Genomic DNA, 23,042 nt, shown 5'->3' with positions numbered 1-23,042 from the left:
AGATACATTGAAAAGAACTAAAATAAAAAAGGGAAAGGGAAAAAGGGAGAGAAAGAGAGTTGGCTGCTAGAACAAAAAGCAACTTATGCCAGTGGCTCTATAAACATCCAACTTGTATATTGTTAGCTCCAGTCTTGTTCCTAAAACTCAGTTTATAAAAGAGGTGCATAAGCTAATAGACTAGAAGCTTACAGTGACTTTATAGGACACAACCTCATACATCCTACCTGCTTTCTCTAATTAAGAGATCCAATAGTCAATGAGTTCACCATGACACATAAAGTTGTCAAAAATATTTTCAACTTAAAAAAAAAAAAACTAAACCAAAAAAGAAACCAATGCAGACACTAAAGCACTAAAGCAAACCGTGCTTAAAAAAAAATCTACAGTATTTTTACATAAGCTGTGTAAGATCTTACAAAAGAAGATTCCCCAAACCACAGCTATTTCTACTCCTGCCCTTTTGCTGCCTTCTCAAGATAGTACACATTAACTAAGTGCCTGTTGAGGTGCTTGCTGTATTCACCTTCCTTTTTAAATGAGCGGTCACAAAAAATGCACACATAGCTCTCCCTGGCCACCACGGTGTCCGGAGCTCCTTGTGACATCTTTGGACTTGTTTCCTCTTGTACAGAGCGAGCACCATTTAACCCCGAGTCGTCGCTTCCTTCTGATATGTTGTCACTGATGTCACTGCCTTCATGGCTGTGGATGCCCTCATCCTCATCCATTTCCTGAGATTCATTCACGGCTGTGTTATCCCGAGGTAAGGGCAGAGCCCCTTTAGGGCTTTGTGTACATCCTTCTGCGGGCACAGGTGCTGGCACAGCATCTCCTGTTGACTCTGTTGCTGGCAGGCATGTCTTGGTCAGGTCCATCAGGCTTGAGTTAGTCTCAGTTTCTGCCACAGTTTCCTCTGGTTCCTTCTCAGGTGCCAGATCTGGTACCACATCCATGAGTACATCCACGCTTTTTCCAGAAGACACTGCATGGGAAGATTCCTCAGAGCACGCATCTTCCCCTTTGTCCACCTGTTTCTCCTCCTCTTTTGCACCACCAGTGTCTTCACTCTCTCTTACTGCCGCAGGCATTTCTTGGTCCGCTACCTTACCTTCTGTGTTTGCATCCTGAGCTGGCAGACAAAGCTGCCCTGGACCTTGGATGCAGTTTCCTTTGGGATCAGTGCTCTCCCCGCTGAGAGCATGACCACCGTTGTTGTTTAATGCCACTGTGTCAGTGGGATCCTGCTCCTTCTGGTCACTGCCCTCAGTGTCCGGCTTCACACCTCCATCTTTTTCTGTGATAGGATACTCATCTGGCATCTCCTCTTCCTCAATCTTCTCCTGATCAAGTTTACTGCTTTTTTTACTGTGCTTAATTTTCACAGCTTTCTTTTTTCTGTTTTTCTTGAGGCAAGAATTTTGCTTTTTAGGCTCTTCTTCTGGTGCAACATCACTTTTTTCAGCTTCCTGGCAGTCTCTGGGTTTAGCTTCTACTTTCTTTTTCTTTTTTGTTACTACTGAGGTATCATTTGCAGGCTCTTGCTTTGAGGAAGTTGCCTCAGTCTCTGCCTTTCTTTTGACCTTCTTTGTTTTACATGTTTTCTCAGTACTTTTCTCAGTTTTAATATCCACCTCCTTGTTTTCTGAAGCCGATTTCCGACTTCTGGTTGTTACCTGGCCTGCAGAAATATTGCTTGCTGACTTCTTTTCCTTTGCCGAATTATCTTTTTTCTCCACCTTCACAATTTTCTCCGTTTTCTTTGCAGCTGAATCCCCTTTCGTTGGTTCCTTCTCCACTTTGTCATTACCGCTCTCAGAAAAGTCAGCTTCGCTCTTTTTAGTCCGTAGCTTCACCTTCGAGACATCCATGGTGATGTCAGAACAATCGGGATGCCTGGACTTGATGTGATACTGCAGGTTACACTTTTTAGACGCTGCATAATCACAAACAGGGCAGAGAAACTGGCGTGGGTTGATGTGGAGCTCCACGTGCTTTTTGAAGTTGCTGCGGTCAGCGGTTTTGTAGTTACAGTGCGGGCAGATCAGAGGCTTCGGCCCGTTGTGCACTTGCCTCGCGTGACGAGTCACTTCGTGCTGGTTTGAGGCCACGTAGCTGCACTGGTCACATTTGAATGGCTTCTCACCTAAGGAAGGAAGGACGGAAGGGAATGATGGTGATTATTAAGCACAGTGGTTGTGGGGCACTTACTTCCCACCAATACAGATATAGAAATATGAAACTTGAAAAGGATAAAAAAAAAAATCCATGCGCCTTTAAAATTAAGCAAAATCAACATAAGAAATCCACAAGTCACAAACACATTCACAAGACACTAAGAACAAAATACAAAAAAAAGAGAGAAGGAGTGAGGGCTGGGAGGAAGGGGATCCAAAACCAAACAAGCAGTAACAACGTCACAGGTTCTGGCTAGGCATACATACCGGCAGAGATCTCTCTACAGTAATATTAGCAAATGGAATCCATACCCAACTGGTCCATTGAATGCATTGTAGAAAAATGGAAATGTAACATTTGATGAATAGCAGTTTCACACAAACGTTTCAAAAAAGTCCAACTTTATACAGATTTACCATACTTCATGTTTGCATTGAAAAGGAAATGAAGGAAAAGAAGCTAGCAAAATGCTAAGAACATGAAAGGGGTGCCCAGATGATCTTTACCTCTGAAAAAAATCTCTTCACTGTTTTGGTGCCTCAAACACACAGTGCTCTGGCTGCAGGCTACTCTTGGCAAGGCAACCAAATGCAGTCCACAGCCATCACGTTACTATTAAAATCTGCATTTATATTAGTGTAATGACTCTTGTAGAAGTGTTCCTGAAATGTTCTGCTAAGTGCATGCCACTGCAGCAGAAGTAGCTTTCCCCTCACACATCAAAGCAAATAGGAAAAACACTTCTAGTGCAACAACTCAAGTCCAGAAATACTTTGGGAGCATCTGTGTATGCGCGAACTTAGCTGAGGAATTTGGGATGCTCCTGAGCTCTGAACCAGCATCTCAAAACTGATCTGCAGAACTAATGCATGCTACTTCTTCAGTATGCTTAAAATCCACTCCAGTCCCTTCTGCTCATGATACAATAGTGCTTCTCCCACTCCTGCAAGCTACTGCCCATACTCAAGCATGCTCAGTGGCACAACTCAGGAGACCAACCAGCCTGCACTGAAGATGTGGTGCCTGTTTGTGTGTTCACCACAAGATCTGCAACACCCTCACAAACTCTAGAAAAGGCTGTGCTGCTTCCCTGGCAGGAAGCAGGGGGACAATTGTTTAAGAGTCCAGACCATCTCAGGTCTGTCTGCAGCATCTATTTATTTAGAGAAGAGCTACTTTGATACCCTCCCGCTCCACTTTACTTCCTTCTTTTTTCCTCCCACTTCCTGGTGACATTTTCTACAAGTTTAAGCCTGATGTGTTTATTGCTCATCCTTCCTCCGAGTATAGAGCCTTTATCACCTACACTTCAAAGAATAGTTCTGTGCTGCACTGTGGGAGGACAAGAATGGCCTCTCTTACATACCCATGAACAAGCTGTTCTAAGTGCACAGATTGCTCAGAGGCAGCTGCAAGCGGGTAACTCAAAGACAGGATGTGAAAAGTCTGTGTCCATGGCCTCTACTAAATCCTGAGTTTTACTGTGCAAGTGAAAAGGATATGTACCAAGATGGCTAAAAACAGCTGCAAATTAGGCTCTAAACCACTGCCATTTGCTGTCTTGACATGGGAAGAAAGCTACAGCACTCGTGGGATTAAACAGCCAGCCTATCAACTGCAGGAGACCAGAAAGTCTCATAGAAAAGGTGCAGCTGCCTGGGCAATGCAACAAAACATACAATAGAATTTAGGAGAGCTATTAAGACAAGACCCCTGATAGCAAAAGTCATGCCTTCCCTCAGAGAACTTTTGAGGCAGGGGCCATAGGCAGATCCCACTCCTTACCTCCTTTGAAGTTGAGATGTCCTTGCACAGAACAAGGGCAGAGGACTATGTTCATAAAATGGTTTCCAGGTTCGGTATTGACCAAACCATTTTGATGGTTCATTTGCAAACCAGAGGTTCAACCAAATATTATTTTTATTTCTGAAAGCAGAATACTACATTCACACTCTCACCGAAATACTGACATGTCATTTCAAAGCTGGCTATTTTTAATGGACCCAAGCACCCCTCTACTACAGTTAAAATTGCCTGTCTCCTGGGTTTCAATTAAAAGCCTCATCAACTGAAATTGAGACAATTACTGTTCAGGAGACTTCAGCTCCTGTTTGTCAGCATTAGGAATTCACCTAGGGCTGTTCAATTCAGATATTACAAAAACAAATCAAAAGTACAGGCTCAGGTCTATCTGAACTCCCGTATGAGAGTCATAAAGGACAACTATGCTTGTGTCTATGATGAAACGACTACCAAAAATGCTGTTAATTCATTCAAAAAGAGATTTGCAAGAGCATGAGAGGAAATGTTTGCAACACCACAGCTCACAACCAGTAATGGGAAATGAAGGCTAGTGAAAATTGCTAATTTGGCCACAATACTGAGTCACTTGTGAGCATCTTCTGAGTTTGCTTTTTTCTCCTGTGTCTCCTTGCCATAAACAGACACTAATTTACATCACTGTGTCATACTAAACAAAAGCTAAGGGTTCCTTCAGAGCTCCTGGATGAGATGCAAGCCTAGGCATCCAGAGGAGATTCTCAGCTACTCAAAATGTTCCCAGCTTCACTGATTTGAACTCAGCTATGACAGCAGACAGTGTACAAGAATTTGCTCCTGTATCATCACAATGTTGTATTTATTACTAGATTACTAGGACTACTAGAACAGCCCCATGAATATCAGAATAGACCTTGAAAAATAAAAAGAAAAATATATATTCCCATTGTCAGTTTTATTCATGACACTTAGCATTCCTTAGCAAGACAACCTTCTCCATTAAAAGAGGAGCTAAAGCTCAGGCCTTACTGGCCAAGATGGCGTCTCACACAGAACTGGGCAGACTGCTTTAGGTGGCCCTTCTGGAGGCAGGGTCTGGCCCAGATGACCTCCAGAGGTCCCCTCCAACTGCAGCCACGCTGTGATACTGTGACCCACCCCCTTTCCTCAGTCACGCTGCTGCCACTCCGTACCAACCTGAGTGCGTGCGCATGTGCCTGGTTAAATGAGTCTTCTGAGAGCTGGAGTAAGGACACATCGCACACTGATAGGGTCGCTCCCCTGCAAAACAAACAGCAAATAGTTACTGAAACACAGCAGATTCCCAAACTTGGTTACCAAGCCACACAGGGGAGGCTGTCACAGATCCTCACACTGTAGCTGAGGACGTTGTCTCTCAGCAAAGGGACAGTGAATGCATATGCCCGAGCCAGACCACTGCAACGTGCCATGCCTTATGAATGAGGAGGGTAGCGAAAGGGCAGGATACAACAGAGGCACATCCTAATGTCCACCTGGGGTCAACTGTAACCTCAGCCAAAAGATTATGAGGACAGACAACTTTAGGAAGCCTTAAGCCACCAGACCTGACTTCCCTATAGCATCTTCTCCCAACAGTCAGAAGATGCACAAAAGATCCTGTAAGAAACAAGGTATGTTCTTGCTTTGCTTAACACCTTACCTGAAACCTCCATATTTAATCTGGATTAAGATGGGATATGGCCATCCATTCCACATGGACTTGCATTTACCAGAACACAAGTGCAGATAGAGCAGGTCTTTGCTTCCAAAGTTTTACTGGCAGAGTGAAAATAGCTTGCAGCACCGGAAAGCATAATGCCCTGATCAGTGAAATGATGCTGCTAGCAAAAGCTTAAGTGTAGCATAAACATTTGTTTCAAAGACTCAAAACCCCATGCCTGAAGGGTTGGTTATTGGTTCTGAGAACTAATGGAAACTAAATGGTCATAAATTATATCTCCAGTAAGGACAGTCAGCTTGCAATTGTAGCTAAAAATTGTATCAGTACAATGATACTTGAAAATCTTTTTCAAGTGAAGACAAGCTCCAAACAAAGGCAGACAGTTTCATAATTAACAGGTTAGGCAGGTCCGGATAAGCACCAGGGGTGCTTGCCCCAAACTGCTAGCACACTGTCTTCCCTACAAACACTTTTTAGTCTTGGGTGGACATCCACAAGAGAAGAGAGCAGTGAAGCTGAAAAGGTTAAAAGAAGTTACTGAGTCCTAGTATTTATTCAAATCATAGCCAGAATTACACTACAGTATTTTGATAAATTTGCTGCATATGAGGTATACAGCCAAGGTGCTCTCCAAATCACAGAGACCTGGACATCCACAAGAGCCCTGCACACAGGGTATGCGTTCACTTTCAGAGGCACAGCTCTATCTGCAGCAGCAAAGATCTGCATCTGCCAGTGTGTGATGTGAGGCTCCACTGCTGGCCTGTGCCAAAACAGCAGTAGAAGCGGCCTTTGTAATGCAGATTAATTCCACATTTCTTCCTTCCATCAAACATTTAGACTATCATTCTTGATTAGATCAGCAGTTTAAAGGTAAATTCACCCTAACAACCACAACTCCCCTCCCTTTCCAATTAAAACAAGGTAGGAGATTGGCGCAAGACACACAATAAGATTAAGTCATGTTCAAGGGAGGGGTAGTCCTTTTGGTACAAAGAAATGGTTTTGCTTTTAAATGACTCCTTACAATTAAAAAATATGTGGCCAAAGGTCCTGGAATATTCAGTCATATCTTCTTCCCATTACCTGAAATTTCATGTCTGTAAAGTTACCTACAACATTAGGAATGTGAAACAGGCTTTCTTCGTGGCCTTTTTTACATAGGACACAGCCACAAAACATGCTAGATTTAACTATAATGACCACAACTAATTCAAAATGTGTTACTGCCACTTGAGAATTAAATGCATTGTACAGGCTGTTCTGTCAAATGCGATTCCCCAAAGGATTTGTATTGTGATTTTACAAGCTGTTTCATTATATGCAAACAAGCCATTAAAAAACCTCTCCGGAAGACACCTACAGAATAAGCCCCAATCTAGCCAAAGCTCAAGCAGGCACTTAACTCTATGCAAATGAACAGGCACACTGACATCGGCATACAAGTTTAAGACCATCTTGTTGAGGAAAGTTCCCAGTCTGACCATTCAGGAGACTCTCAAGAGTCACACTCCCAAGGCTGGGACTGAAGCCCTTTCACGGTGTGTGGCTCCAGTGACCCAACAGGGGCCCCCTGTGACTCCCTGCATACCCCACTCACACACGGTCAGACCAGCTTTCCTTACTGGCTTGACCCCAGGTTTCCCACAGCAGTCTCAGATGTCCCATTCCATAAAGCCATTTACTCATGGCACAGAAACATCTGAAACTGTTGCCTCCCAAAAGGACTCAAGAGTGGAACCCCTGCACTTTTATACCCTCACAATCTACCTGCACACAAATCTCACTCTTCCTCCTCAGTCTTCTGTTCCTGCTGCTGAGCTTCTCCATGTCCATCTACCTTGCTGGCCTCCCCAGTCTTCATCTGCTTTGTTATCCAAAAGGTTGGCAGTTCATGGCTCCTGCTGCGTCTCTCAGTGTCCATCCACCTGGCTGGCACCACCGGTACAGGGTTGGCAACTCATGGCCTCTCTGTGCCCTCACCCTGAGTAAAACCTGATCTTGAACTGCAGCTTGCACACTGAGCTACCTGCACCAAAGGTATTCCTCAATAACCTCTGAATAAAGCCTTTTTTTATCATGCAATTAGAAGTCCCATCTGCTTGAAACAAATCTGCTTCCATCAAACTTCAGAGTGGCAAGCACGAAAGATCCCCTCTCACAACCAAAATTTAAATTAAAAAAACCCAAAAAAACCAATCACAAACCAAACCAAAACCAGTCCAAAACTAGACACAGAACATTGTGACTGACTGAAGCCGATGTCTTAGTTATACAGCCCTTCAGATTATTTTCAATGAAGTTTTCTAGAAATTTCTTCTAACAAGCAAAATAAAGAAAAAAAGAAAGAGAACAATGCTGCACTGTCTTGCACGTAGTACAGCTCCAGAATCAGCAGGTAAATCAAGTCAAAACTTGGTATAAAAGGTCTAACGAGCACAAACGGGCCCAGGTAGATCTGTCCCTGACACAAAGAATCCTTTCTGCCCAAGCAGCAGAGGAACAGATTGTCCTGAACACCTCCAGCCAGCCACACCTGGGCAGCAGACAGGCCCCTCCAGATGTAGCTTTCCCAGGTGACAAGCCTATGACCATCTGCAGGGTCCTTGAAACACCCCTCTGCCCAAGGTCCCCAACATTTGTCAGCAGCCTGTCCCAAAAGCAGGTGCGACACCTGCTTTTCAACACGAATGCAAGCAACAAAGGCAGGCAGATAACCTCTGCCTGTCTTCCTGTGGTCCCCAAACATGCCCAGGATTGGTATTTTTCCCAGTCATGCAAGGTGCTAGCATGCAGCCCTTTCCCTGCTCCTGGCCACGTGCTCTGGTATTTGCATGTGTCCTTAGTAAGGCAACTAAGTTCACTAACCAGCAGAAAACCAACCTGGGGAAGAGGAAATGAGTATTTTTACTCCTTGACTCCATTTTAGTGAGCTGAATAAACTAGTCCAGGGATACAGGTAGAAAACTGAGACTGCCTTTCTCCAGCAGCAGCAGCAGCAGCACATTTATCCTGTGAAACTCCACTCTGTGCAGTGTTTCAGAAAATTGTATGGCTCTAACACAACAGAACCAAATTAACTGCAAAGAGGCATTTCCCCCACAAAAAAAAAAAAAGTCTGATAAAGAACAAAAAAAGAGGAGAGAAAGAAAGCATGTATCCAAAATTATTTAACCTATTAGCAATCAGGAAACCAAAAAAACAAACAATTCCAACTTTCTTCTTTAATATACTGAACACATAAAATAGGAAGAAAATGATGGATGGATGTATCCCATTTATTTTTCCCAACAATGTTTTTTTAGTTTTAAACGAAAACTACAATCCAAAGCTATTTTAGTATCATTCTGCCAGTTTTTACTAAATTCAATACTGTTATGTAAACAATCTGCAAATACTTTTGACTATAAAATAGCTGTGGGTGTTTTTTCAGGGTTTTTTTTTGGGTGAGGATTGTTTGGGGGGATTTTTTGTGTGTTCTAGCTTTGTTTGTGTTCTTTAAGGCAATTTAATACACATCAGTATTGGCAGAGACTTTTTGCTTGGTGTATAAAATATACCTGCCAGGAGCTTATTCATTCTTCTAATACTCTAGCTTTAACACTCTCCTCCACAAAACCAATGTTACTGGAAACAAGGCACATTCCTAAATGATTCTACTAACATATTTGGAAGTTTTTAATCAAGCAAGAACTGCCTGAAAGAACTGAACTATGTAGTTATGAAGCAGCAAAGAAACACCTAAAAGGATACACTAAAACATGCTGAAATCATAATCACTCATTCCAGCTTAATTACAGTAACTAAAAGAACCAGAAACCCTGACTGCACAACTGTCTGCAAAAGAGAAAAAGAGGATCTGAATATGCTTGATTTTTTTTTAAATTTAATACAGTTTATCGGTAAATTGGTGAAATGCAGTGATAACAGAGCACTTCCTCAGCAAACATGCTTTCATGGTTAGTTCCTGTAAAACTCAACAAGTGAAAGGGGGACCTAATGTCATCTACAAACACAAGCAGAGATTAATTTAAAGTTGAGGCAAATATAAACTAGACAAGAACCAAAGCACTGGCTCACATCTGGCCATGACTTCCCCTCAAGATTCATTTAAGTTTTCTCCTACTATTTTGCCATTTTCACCCGGTCTCTTTCCTGTTATCCCCTACAAAACACACAAAGAAAATGAACTGGAAGATAAACAACACCATTTTCCTAATACCTCTCACAATAAACTTTGTTTACTTGTTTAGGAAAAAATATTTAGACAGGACTGAGTTTGAAATTGATGGTATCTACTGAACAACAGCACATAGCTATTCTTAGGAAAGAAAAAAGCACTAAAACTCCCAGCAGACCCTACCAGCCCCAACAAAGCAGACACTAAATCGAGCTGACAAACACAAACTCCTGCACACTTAAGCTCAAGCCCAGCCCCGAGGCCTCCGGAGTGCCCACCCCTTCCAGACAGCTGCAGACAACTGAACTGAAACCTCCGAACCATTCATGCCACTGCTGTGACAAAACATGACTTTAAAGGAGAAATTCCCCAGTGTTTTGCTCAGCCAGCACAGCCTACAATAAAGGGGAACCAAGTCAGGTGAGCACGCTAGAAGATGGTTAGCAAGTGAGCCCTCTCCACAGAAATGCCCTGACAAAGTGGAAATAAAAGCTTCTAAGAAGCAGCAAGGAAGCTCTGAATTGACCTCTCACTTCCACAAAAGTGATCAGGAGGCCAAGTAACTGTACCCCATGGCCCAGAGGGGTGAGATGGCTACGATAAGCCCTCATAGAAAGCAGTTTTGGTTCATCAGAACATGTGCGAGGGTGGCGAGGCTCTCAGATGAAAAGCAAGGTATTTCCTAAGTCACCTGTGGTCCCAGCTCACAGGACGGCAGCAACACTGCAGTCCTCTGATTCCACTTGCTACACACCAGGGAAAAAAGGGGCCTCACGCTGTCTCTTCCAATTACAAACCAAGGTTAGAAGAAGTCAGGAAATCAGGCCAGACTCCCCGGAAGGCTTCCTATAGGGCAACAGAAGTGTGTGTCTACTTCTGGCTGCTGCAGTGATGCAGGGCCTAGAAAAAACGAAGCCTCTGAGCATTAAAAGGAATTAATTCACTGTTCAGTTCTTATTCTGACTTTGTGGATGCTGGAGGACTCCTCTGCATGCATATATCAGCTCCTTCTTCTCTGTAATTACATTGTAGTCAAGTTTCAGCTCAGTCTAAAGGTACCATTTTCAAACCTATGGGATTCAGGCACCTTTTGTCAACCTGCTTGTTTTGGTTTTAGACTACATCAGGTTTCGGCGTTGTGGAAGCTGACAATTACCACAGGTACACTTTGTCATGCCTTCTTCAAAAAATTGGCTTAAAATTACTAAACAGAATGCCCTTCATCTCCTCTTGGGCACCTGACATTTCCTCAGTCCTCTAGGACTGCAGACTGGAACTCAAACCAAATTCCACTAGGCTATAACTTGGTAGCACCAGAGAAGAGAGCACAAAGCTTTATCAGAATAGAAGAAACTTTGCAAAAAGACTCTGCTTGCTTCATTTATCACAGGTTCTCAGCAGTCTTACTGCACTTCAGTCAAAAAAAGATTAAAAACTTACCTGTGTGAGTTCGAATATGTTGAATGTAATTGTTCTTCCTGTCTGAAAAATAGGAGCACTCTGAGCAGGTATACACTTTCCTGGGAAAATGATTTCTTAGGTGTTTTTTCCAGTGATATTCACTGACAGTAGTGTATGTGCATATGGTACACTTGTAGACTCTCTCATTTTCCCCTGCTTTATTGTGGTGCTTCAAGTGAGCCAGATAGTGATCATATCTGTTAGTGTTATAGCCACAGCGATCACAACGGATTGGGCCCTTAGAGAAATCCACCTCTTCTGCAGAGCAGGAATCAGACTCCTTCACCTGCGCTTGCTTCTCTGCATTTTCTTCCACGAAGAACTTCTTAGCACTGTGAACCCTGATATGATGCACAAACTCCTCTTCAGACTCTGCCTCATACTGGCAAGGCTTGCAACGAAATGGTTTGCTCTTCAAGCTCTTACACTTGTCCTCTGTGCTTTCTGGAGTACCCGGCGCTTCCGATGAGGCACTTTTGTCAACACTGGGAGTCTTAGGAGGGGAACAAGCAGCTGGACCTTGAGTTTCCACACTAGGAACCTCAAGGGAGCTTAATTCCACATTTGCAGGTGCCTCACGGTCACTCTCTGCAGCCTGGGTATCTTCCATACCCTCTCCATCACTATCTGAGAAGTTGCTGTCCCCCACCGTTGTCAGTTCTGCCATTTGTCTCTCTTCTCCAACCAGGTAATCACAGCAGTTGCCACTAACTTCTCCCGTCAAGGCCACATTTGCCAACATAATAAGTTGAGGAGCTGCCAGCTCAGCTTTAGAAAGGTCCTGTAAGTCATACATGTCGTTGGACAATGCCATGCCAATATTAGAACTGCCGGGAAAGAGGCTGTTCCCACCAGACTGTCCCAGCACTTGAGTTGCCATGGCAGTAATTCTGTCGGAAGAAAAAAAAGAACACCCGTAAGCACCTGAGTGTGGAAAAGTCTCCTCTGCTGTGTACTGTCGAAGCAGCCCTCCAGGGAACATCAAAAAACTAAAGCTCTTTGCTGAGGTGCTGGGGCAGCGGGAGGCAGAACCCGGAGCTGGGGGTCTCGTTCTTTGCCCCAGGGGGCGTCTGGGCTCTTCCCTACGTGTGGTGCAGGATCCCACCGTGTGGAGGACGGCTGGGAGGCGCTGACAAGGGGGGCCCAGGGCCCAGGCGGGGCTCGGGACAGGTGAGTGACCCCGGGCCGGGCCCCGCGGCTCCCGCCACGCCGGACACCGGAGAGGGGGGAAGTTGCGGGGCCAGCCGGTGAGTGCTGCGGCCGGGCTCCGCCGAGCGCCCCTGTCCGGCCGCCGCCCGCCCCAAGGGCCCCGCCGGGCCCAAGGCCGCCAACAAAGGGGGGCGGCCCGGCCCTGCGGCGACCTCCCCGCGGCCCGGCGCACATCCGCCGGGGGAGCCGGGCCGGGCCGTGCCCCCGCCACCCTCCCTCTTTCCCTCCCTCCCTGCCTGACAGGCATGCGGCCATTTTCTGCCTGCCCACACAAAGCGCCCTCCCCGCGCCGCCCCCGGCCCGCCCGCTGCCGCCGGCCGGTGGGGACGCCCGGCTTCCTCCTCCCCCCGCGGCGGGCAGGGCAGGGCAGCGGCGCCGGTGCGGGGGCGCGGGGCGGAGGAAGCCCCTCGGTACCGACAAGGTCACGGCGGCCGCGCCCACCCGATGCCCTTCCGCGGGAGGGGGAGCGAGCGGCGCCCCGGGCCTGCTCCCGGGCCCCGGGCCTGCGGCTGCGCCCGGCCCGGCCCGACCGGCGACGGCTTCGCCTTCCGGCGGCGGCGCGGCCCGGCGAGCGCCCCCGCGGCCGGCGCGGCTCCTTAGCCGTGGTGCTGATCGCCCCGCGGCCGGCCCGCCCGCCCCCGCCCGCCCGCCCGCCCGCCGGCCCGCCCGCCGGCCGCAGATCAGCTCTGGACAGCGCCTCTCGCCCGGCTCCCGGCCCCCCCTCCCCGGCCCCGCCGGGCCCCGCCGCGCTCACTCACCCACCGGCGGCGCGGGGCCGCGCGGCTGCTGCGGGGCGGGGCGGGGCGGGCGGGAGGCGCTGCTGGCGGCGGCGGCGGGCGGAGGCGCCCCCGCATTCCAGCACACAGCGCGCAGCGGCGGCGCCGCCCCGCCCGCCCCCGGCAGGAGGGGCCGGGCCCAGCGGGGTCACCCGGCAGCGGCGGGGGCACCGGGCGGGCGGCGTGCGAGGGGGAAGGGGTACCCGGCCGAGGAGAAGGTTCGTGCCCAGGGGCAGAGCTGGCGGCCGCGGGGATTGTCCGTGCCCGGCCCCGCCGCCGTGAGTTCCTTTGTCCCGTTCAGGGATGATAACGCTGATCTGACCGGCTTCGAGGCGGTGCCCACGGCATCGCCTTCACGAGGCGAGAGTCCAGAGAAGGGCAGCGAGGCTGGCGAAGGGTTTGGAGCACTGGTCTGATGAGGAGCAGATGAGAGAACTGCGTGTTTAGCCTGGTGAAAAGAAGGCTCGGGGTGACCTTATCACTCTACCAGCGACCAAAAGGAGGTTGTGCCAGATGGGGGTCGATCTCTTCCCCCAGGCCCTAGTGAGGAGAGGAGAGCTTTAAGCTGCACCAGGGGAGGTTTAGGTTAGATATTAGTCATGGAAAGCATGATTAGACAATGGAATGGGCTGCCCCAGGAGGTGGTCATTGTCTCTGGAGGTGTTTAAGGAAAGACTGGATGTGGCACTTCTTGCCATGGTCTAGCTGACATGGTGGTGTTTGGTCAAAGGTTGGATTCAATGGCCCCAGAGGTCTTTTCTAGCCCTCTGTGATTCACCCTGCTCTACCATGGCATGGTCTAGGCCACTAAACTACCCAAATTGCTCTCAAAACATAAAATGCCATATGCAACTATAGGACTCAAAACCTCCATAGATTGTCCTCATTGTTCTAAAACCAGGGAGAACCCCCAAAAGTTGCTTTTGCAGAGCCCAGCCATGCACTCACTGGCTGCAACAGAGACCTCAAGAGCAGCATCCAGGCCTGCCTGGTGACAATCCCAATCCTAAATGAGGATTTCATAGTGGATCTTTAGTGGTTCTTTCTCTCTTGGGCACTCATGTGGCTCTTCACTATAAATATCAGAAAAATTTCCTTGGTCCTGAAATCCCTCAGGCTGAGCTGATTTCTAAATCTCAAAATTTTCAGCAGGAGCCGGTACCTGTTGGGCTGATACCACTGGGAGGCTGCAAACACCCCTCTCTCTGTGTCATCTGGCCAGCCTCAAAGCAAGCTGTGCTGCACCGCCTGGCAGTGGGTGCAGAGGCAGGGCCAGCCACCCCAGCTGGCAAAGCAGAAACACCTCTGAAACTGGGGAAAATGTGTTTTTTCCTAGGTACAAAAACAACTGGAGAATGCAAACTACATCAGGAAATGTTGAAGGAGCATAAAGATACTTTGTTAGATGTTGAAACTGAGAATCTAAAAAGTATCCCTGATCGGTTCCTGTGAGTAACAGCCTTCCTGGCCTGGACAGCAGAGACGTGGCGTGTGTGCTGGCCAATCTTGCCACCTGGCCCTACCTTAGCTATTTCTGTTTCCCAAGGGCAAGCTCCTTTCTCCAGCCTCCGTATCTGCCTGTCTGTCATTTTCATAATTCAGAAGAGAAACTCTGTAACACATGTATGATGTATTATGAATTTACATATATTTTTATATATTATGTTATGAATTTATTTGAGAGAGGTTGCCTTAAAACCTTAACCCAAGGTCCCTTACCTAGGCACCAGGTCCTTGCAAACTCCATGTATCTTTCCTGCCTCTTCACTGCTCTCAGCATGCACATAATTTGGAGCACAGTGCTTGGGCCACAGCTGTGCTCTAGTATTAATGCAGGGTACAGCTCTGAGCAGTTATCCTGGCAGAGGAACTTGAGCACACGGGGAGACAGACTCACATCAAAGCTTTGCCTTTATGAAATACATGGATGCTACTCGCTCAGACTGCTTGGCTCCAAAAAATCTAACCCAACTCCAGTTGGGTTCCAATTTCTGCAAGTAGTTTTGACATTGCCATTGCCTACCCCTCTTCCTGCAGAACTTGCCTTATTTGCAGACAGTTCTGTTTTTGCTCAACACTCTCCTTATGCCAGGCAAACACAAAAGATGCAGTGAAAATCTCCTTTGAGCTCTATGTCAAGTCTGAGCCATTCCCTAACCCCCTTAATTCTAGGGCTGCCCCATCAGATTTATAGGTTAAAACCCAAGTTACACCACTCCTAAACTATGCCAGCAGTCATGTGCAGTTAGTTCTCCAGTGCTTTCCAAAAAAATCCCACATGTGCACCCCAAGAAATCTCAGCAGCACACGGAAGTGGCTACACCAATTATTTTGTGGTCAGGATGCTTTCGAGCAGCTTGAATGTAGATAGTCCTGCAGTGAATATGTATCATGAAGGAAATGTTCCACATCAAAGCCTGTAATGTCTGCAAAAAATGCAATCATAAATAAAAACTTCTGCCAAAACAAGAAAGTTGACATTAACAGTCATATGGATTGTTTCCATCCTGCATCAGCTGGAGAGCAGGGAGCTGAAACTGTGTTTCTAATAGAAAGAATCCATCTGTCATAAAAATAAAGGCACTGTATTTAGAATTGTTAAAGCATTTTAAATGACTTGGGGTTCCTACGGGAACTTTGGTTCTTTCCTTTGTGTTTAATTTCACAACTGGATTTGACATAAGCACCCTTTTAGGTTCATTGCTGGGAAGCAGGTTTTTTGCACTGTCTGGTTTTCCTTTTATTTTTTTTCTAGTGACCAGATTGCTTGCTGAAAGCACCCCTTTTAATGTTATCTTAATAGTGTTTTAATGTTTATCATTTCACCAGAGATCTCTTTCACCTTTCAAAAACCAGTCTGACCAGATTTCTCAACTTTCGTACTCTGCAAGTATGCCAATGTGCCGTAACTGTCTATGTTAATATTGTAAAATGTTTATAGTTCCAGTGTTCTAAAAAAAAATAAATATTAAATGCTTCACTGCCATGAATAGATCCCACAAGCACTTGCTTTAACAATACAAACACTGTTCAGAGCCTCACATCATATATACACTTTGCAGTATTGTGCTCTGAGAGAAATCTTTCAGTGCTAATGGAGAAAAGGCATTGCTGTCTGGGTTAAAAAGGTCTCCATTTGGTTTGTTTTGCTTTGTTTGCTACTTATGAGACATGTCATGTTTGAAGGTCAGAATGGGCCAAAATTTCAAGCTCTATGCAGCATCACTTACACCTCAGAAATTCTTGCCTTAATCTTTTTGAACAAGCTCATTCTATAGCTTTCGGTAGACACAGGTCTCATGATGAGAGGAATCTAATAACTATCTTTTTTTTAAGAGTCAGTAAAATTCTCTGACTCCTAAAGTCAGAGGAGTGTGGCACCTCCTCCCTCCTTCCAGCATGAAGGTTTCCACATCTGTGTGGTGAACAGGATCAGTAGAACAGCACATACTAAAATTACTTAGCCAAAAAGCTCCTCGTCAGTGACCAGCACTGGTTTGTCTTACCTTACAAGGTCAGTGCAAATGCCATGTTCTCACTTCTGCCTAGAAATGGGTGTAATAAGGGTCAGTTTGAGGGAGTACAGGTTTCGAGAAGGTTCTCCCCGCTTAGCTACTCCACTTTGCTCTTTCAGAAAAGCATACAGAATAGATTGCATTTGTTATGGCTTTGCTGCCTTCTTGAACAGCACTCGATATTCTGAAGGGGCAAACTTCAGCAAAGCCATCGTTTCATACAGGACAAAATATCACCTGCAAAGAAGGCAAGACTCTTCAAAAAGATATTTACTGAAAGTTACCTTTTTTACTCACAGGGTATTTCTCTACAGGCGATCAGGCTTAATATTTGAACCAATTTTAACACAGTCTTTTCAAAACACCTTTAGGTTCAAACATAAGACTGTTTCCAACTGCTGTGGCTGGGATTTTACCAAGCAGTAAACCCAATGTTCAGGCTGCCACTGCCAGACCTAATCCACCACAGCCATCTGACTCAAATCACAAACCTGGCACAAAACACATCCTGTCAAGTGCTGTTTGTTTCAAGATGCTCTGAACGGTTAATTTTGTGCCATCAGACTTTACACAGTTCTGATTTATGTGGTTGGTACCACATGACTTCTTGAGTCCATGGAAGGGAGAGGCAGGAGGTACCAAGTGCTGTGGAAAACGTGATCTCAAGTTTGCAGCTGAAAGCCGTGCAGCTGGGTGTCAGGGCTAGGCACACAGCACCTAATCCTCTGCAGCAATTCCTGGCTTCTAAAACTAAAGTTGCCCAAGTAACTGGAAGGGGAGGTGCCTGGAATTACAGTGCCACAGCCTAAACAGATGTCCAGCTGCAACAACTCATAAAACTGTTTTTAAAAGCCTTTCTCGTATGGGAGCACTGGTGTAACTGGATTTGGACATGCACATTTTTTGTCTTGGGTGATGACAGGATAGGGAATGGTGTGCCTGGTGTTTTACAACAGTTCCCTGGATGAGCAACTGTTTCTTAAGCAACAGCCCTCTGCGCTTTGCCACTGGCTAATTGACAACAACAGGGATTATGCGGGGAAGAGAGAAGATGTAATGTACAATTGCTGGGTGAGAGGAAGAGCAAGGGAGGAGGAAGGCCCTCTTTAGAAGGAACATGTGGTTGTGTGGTGGGGCTCAGCTGACCACAGTCCTGACCCTTGGTTTCCCCTTAGTTCCTGGCGAGTCAAACTTTGTGCTGCATGTCTGCTCTCAATAAGTCCTGCTGGGAAGAGTCTGTCTTACTCACCTCAGGTTCAGAAATCCCAGCTAACTTTCCTAAACACCTCTGCATTTAAGCCACAGTCCTCTTGCTTCTGCTTCTTACCAGACTTCCTTCCTATGCTCACACTGGCTTGGAAGTGTCACTCAGCCAAACCCATATGGGATGTTCACTCCTTTCTTAATTGAGCCCTTTATTCTTCTGTTTCCTCCTTCATCCAGTCTTTGACCATCTTTCCTAGAACAGCAGCCACTGCCTGTTCTCCTACCTGCTGCAAGCACCAGCTTGCCCTCTGACAACCAGGCAATATTGCACTGAGTTTGACTCTCTGGAATAGCTGTACCTTTCTAGTACCAGGGACTGGAAAAGGGGTTCACGACTTTACAGTAGCAAGGGGAGGGTACTTTAAATCATGTGATAAATCTAAAAAAAGACTTTAAAAACTTCCAGCATTCTCTCCAACCCAGCTCTCCAACCTTTACTGTTTGCACCAGTGCAACTCTTCTGAGGGGAAAAGTTGAAAACATTGCCTAAATAAACATATAAACCTTTCCACTTCGCCTCCAGTAATTGTTCAGTCAACAGCAACATCATTTCACTAGCCTGAAATAATCCCTAAGAACCAGTGGAGTGTATGAGCATTTCCCCGAGCACATTCTCTGTGCACTCCCCTGCAATTGTATGGGCTTTTTCAAATGCTTGACACTTGGCCATGCCATGGCTTTCCATGCTAGGAAAGCTGCACCATGTAGGACACTCACTTTTTGTCTCAAAAAACCATCCAAGGGTGTTCCTTGCCCTTCTGTTCTCAGAGTAAGTTATGGGCTTGCAGCATGGTTTCAAGAGAGGTTTCACTGGTGCAGTCACATCACTCAGTACAACACTGGCTAAAGCTCAGGTTTAAGCAAGGCCTAACATTCCCTTTAAATATGGAAAATGTAGTGCCCTCCGCAGGGAAAATGACTTTCCTACTGTCCCTATTTTTTTTTCTTAATGGGAAGCCAGAAAAAAAAACAGAACAAACCAAACAAAAGCTGTCATTAACAGCTGCCCTTCACCTTTGACACACAGGTAAGTCTCAAACACCCATTATTAATGTCTGCCTTTTCACTCTTTTCCTTCAAGTATCTGCAGCTCATCTTAAGCTAATAAACCTCTCCTCACAAGGTAAGAAAAGAACCAGAAAACCCCAGCTCCCATCCATCCTTGCAGACTGATCCTTGCCCACAGTCCTTTGTCTGAGGGACCTGCAAGAAGGGGACTGTGTCGTACTGGGGGTGAAACGCTGCCCAGTATGATCCATCCTTTTCCTCTTCCAGTCTGGGCAAAGTGTTTTTCAGCTGGCATTACCCTTCTGTGCTAAGAGGCTGTACCTAGGATAAGAAGATCCTTATCCTCATAGATAATGATGTAAGAGCTGCCATACTGCCTCAGAGGAGAGCTCTGCCTATCCCAGTACCCTGACTCTGATGGAGGCCATTAACACCTTCTGCTTCTGGAATTCAAGTTCTAGGGGTTTTTCAGCAAGAAGTCATGTAATGGCTCAGTAGCTGATGTATTGTTTTTATCTAAAATCACCTAGTCCTTTCCTTTTCATCTTTAGTTTTGGCCTTTAGAATGTGCTGTGGTACAAAGTTTCATAAACCAGATTTGGTTTCAAAGTGGCCTGTGTTTCAAAGAGCACGTGATCTCTGAGCTGGCAAGATTGTGAAAATGCATGGTTAGGCCATGCATTTGGAGGGAGAGCAAGAGAATGGCCAGCACTGCTCCAGCAGCTGAACCAATGCAGTCTTCATAAGCCACACGCAGACCATGGGATGCAGCTGCTCCAGCAAGAACACCCTCCAGTGTGCCGACTGGCTCCACCAGGGCATTCTACATCTCTTTCTAAAGATCTCTGCTGTGGACTGTTCCATGCCATTAACTTATTTGTCATTCCAGAGCATGACAAATTCCTGTAGCTCAGCTGTCTTCCTGGGCCTCTCCTGACATGCTGTCCAAAGGTCATCAAACACAATCTTCCCTCATCCACAGCCTCTTTGCTTGGAAATATGCCAAGCTGAGGCTAAGTGGTAGCACTCATGGCTCCATGAGGCCTCTCAGGTGCTTAAGCAAACAAAGACTGGAGAGGCACAGATGCCTCAGTAGCAGGTTTAGGCTAGAAACACTCACTGGTTTCTGTGTGGGACTTCCTGTTCTCCCCTCCTCTTCTCAGGCCGAATGCCCTTGGAGGATGGTTCACACTGTGTTTCTCTCTCTCAGCTGCTGCAGAGAGCTGCTGTTTCTCAGTTGTGTCCAAAGCAGCTCTGCAATTTAAAAGTCACTATCTGCCCAAACACTAACTTCTCTTTAGCAGCTGCATCAGCTGGGCTAAAGGCAATGTATTAGTATGTTAGGTGAAACTGGATTACCCGAGTCAAGTATGGTCTTCCTCTCATCACTTACACTTTGCACTGTTTCAGCTCTATACATACTCACTTAGTTACAGCCTAATCCCCAGCTCCTTGTTAAAAAGGAAATAAATCCTTCCACTTGTTAATGTAGAATTAACCACCCAAGCCTGCCAATTCAAAATCACACTGCTCTATGACCCAGGGGGCCTGGCTGATTTTTAATAGTCAGAATGAGGATGGAGGGTTTGCCTACCTAAGGGAAAGAGCACTTCAGTGCTGACAGTAGTTGTCAGCAGCAGATGACAATTTGTGCCAAACAGGATTTCAGCTCAAAGCAGGGACAGGAACAAACTTCTGAGCTGCTTCAGACTGATTGGAGCTTGTTTTTTACCTCAGTTTCAAAAATAGCACAGATCAGTTTGTTTCTGTCTATGCTAAAGCCACATTAATTTCTATGCTGACCTAACCTCACTTTTTACTGCTACTAATTCTTTGCAAGCTGTGCATCAAACTACGAAGAACTCTGAACGGATCTGACTTTGTTGAACACTAAACCTGTTGCAGTTCTGTCTTCCACTCTTGTAGTGCAGGAGACACTGGTGGCATTATTTAAATCCACATGAATAAAGTACTCATTCAACTCCTGAAGAAGAATGTTCATAAAGTAATTCCATGATCCCTAAATTGTTCCAACTCAACATTTTATCTACGTTCATTGCACATTTTTTCCCCTTTTTTCCCCCCCAGCCGTATTTGTTGTCTGTCCATTAAAGCAGATGTGATATGTTTACAGCTGCCAAATGACATGAAAATGACCACAGGAGCTGACTGGGAGATGAATAACTCTCATTAGGCAGCAGCAGCAAAAGGCATTCTGGATTGCTGGTAATTCCAGTGCTGCCTCAATAAAGACATCCCTACATGCTGATTACAAGGACACAGGAGGCATAGAGAAGAAGGCTTACAGAAACAATTATGTCAGGCAGTGATCTCAAGGCCAAGTCTCAGAGGATCCCACACAATGACATCTAAATAAAGTTGCACAGCAAAGACTGCGTAAGTATTGATGCCAGGGAAGTCAAGGCAAATGCAGGAAATGAGGAAAAGTTCCTTGTGCAGTACTTCAGAGACTCTGGTCTTTAAGCAGGCAGTGACTTGTCTCCTCCAAATTTCACAGTGGGTAGTTTGAAGTCTGAATTATGGAATGGCTCAGATGGCTCTCAGAGCAAAAGGTGTCAATCCATGCTACTGGTAATTGCCTGTAGGACTTTACTTTAGGGATGCAGGAAAACTCAGTAAAATAATCCTGATACAACAGCTGTTAGAACTGCCTAGTATTTCCTGCTGTTGTGTGAGAAGAGGGAGCAGGCAGGACACACTATGACACAGGCTTCACCTGCAAGCTTCACTTTGGCCTACTTGCTACCCTTTGTCATAGTTGCTTGCTGCTCTTTCCATGTTTGGTCTTCTCTGTTCATTCTAAGTCACGCTGCAGAAGGAAAGAAACATGGATGCAGGGCCAAGTCACCTTTCTTCTGCTTGGCATTTTCAGAAGGGCCTGGTATCTTTAAACATACATCTACCTACAGGATCTGCAATGGCATGACTGTGGAGTGGCTGAGCTAGCACATCCTAGGCCAGCTTCCTGGTGGTACGTCATTCCTAAGTTAGAATGGAGATAATGTTTTCAGGTCTTCTCCTTGCTGCCAGTTCACCAGCTCTAATCTCCTCCAATCCCCAGCTGCCATATTGTACCTTTGACAAAAATGCTTCTCTGACAGAAAGCAAAAAAAAAAAAGTCTTTCCACAGACATACTGCCCACAAAGGTCAATTCACAGCCTGACAGTTGGCTCCCTTGACTTCATCACTATCTACTCCATCCATTCCCAGCTCAATGCACTTTTTACAACTGCTCGGCCTTTCCTTGCTAAAGAAACATTGACCCCCAGCCGGAACAGAGGGAACCACAAGATGGAAGACAGCAGGAGTTGATACACAGGCCACATAAAGGGAGTCTGCTGATTATTTTCAGCAGCATTGGTAAATCACAGCTGCAATAGAAAAAGAGGTGTCAGAAAGTGAAGACTACTGCAGCTACACACAATATTAGGAAAGTAAAAGAACTGGCTGCAGAGGAAGGCTTCAGCAAAATATGCTGAGTGATAAGGAGCCGCTCCCACACAGCACATAACCCCGAGCTGCCCCAGTAGGTATGAAAGGAGAATGAGGGACCTGACATTATGTTTCAATAGACACAACAGGACACCATTGTCTGCTGGTACAGATTGCATTGCTGTGAGATTTTAATGTTTTTGTGGATTTGCTCATATGCCTTAGTTCACAGGCAGCTGGGCTATTTCTGTACCACAAGCACTGGTTGATAGGGATTCTGACAACATTAAGAATACAAATCTGCTTTAGTAAGGAAGAAAAAACACATCACTTTTAATTGGTGCTAAGTGGACCACAGTCTATGTGCAAGTGCTGCCTTTTCAGCTTTTAGGCAGCTGCGCAGGCAGGTAGGTATTGCTTGCTACTTTACTTCAGTAATTTCTCCTTTCCAACACTTCCTAGTGCTGGAAATCATACCACCTAGCTTAATTCCCTTTTTGGAAATCAGGTGATG

General features: G+C 46.0%; 1 protein-coding gene across 4 annotated transcripts; it reads right to left on the bottom strand.

The window, feature by feature from the left end:
• Positions 1-358: 358 nt before the first annotated feature.
• On the bottom strand, positions 359-13,320 carry REST (RE1 silencing transcription factor). 4 transcript variants are annotated; one of them, XM_038135964.1, is made up of 4 exons: positions 13,268-13,320; positions 11,280-12,190; positions 5,155-5,238; positions 359-2,146 (listed from the first exon to the last, which is right to left on the bottom strand). In XM_038135964.1, exons 2-4 carry the CDS (start codon positions 12,178-12,180, stop codon positions 450-452), a joined length of 2,682 nt encoding a protein of 893 aa, XP_037991892.1. In that variant the 5' UTR covers positions 12,181-12,190; positions 13,268-13,320; the 3' UTR covers positions 359-449. The 4 variants fall into 4 exon arrangements, with proteins under 4 accessions (XP_037991892.1, XP_037991894.1, XP_037991893.1 ...); XM_038135966.1 differs by having other exon boundaries at positions 13,272-13,301; XM_038135965.1 differs by lacking the exon at positions 13,268-13,320 and adding an exon at positions 12,924-13,121.
• Between the last annotated feature and the right edge of the window lie 9,722 nt (positions 13,321-23,042).

Source organism: Motacilla alba, chromosome 4, assembly GCF_015832195.1.
Source record: "Motacilla alba alba isolate MOTALB_02 chromosome 4, Motacilla_alba_V1.0_pri, whole genome shotgun sequence".
Taxonomy (NCBI): Eukaryota; Metazoa; Chordata; class Aves; order Passeriformes; family Motacillidae; genus Motacilla; species Motacilla alba.
The sequence above is the reverse complement of the archived record's forward strand: the minus strand, read 5'-3'. Positions and strand labels throughout refer to the sequence as shown.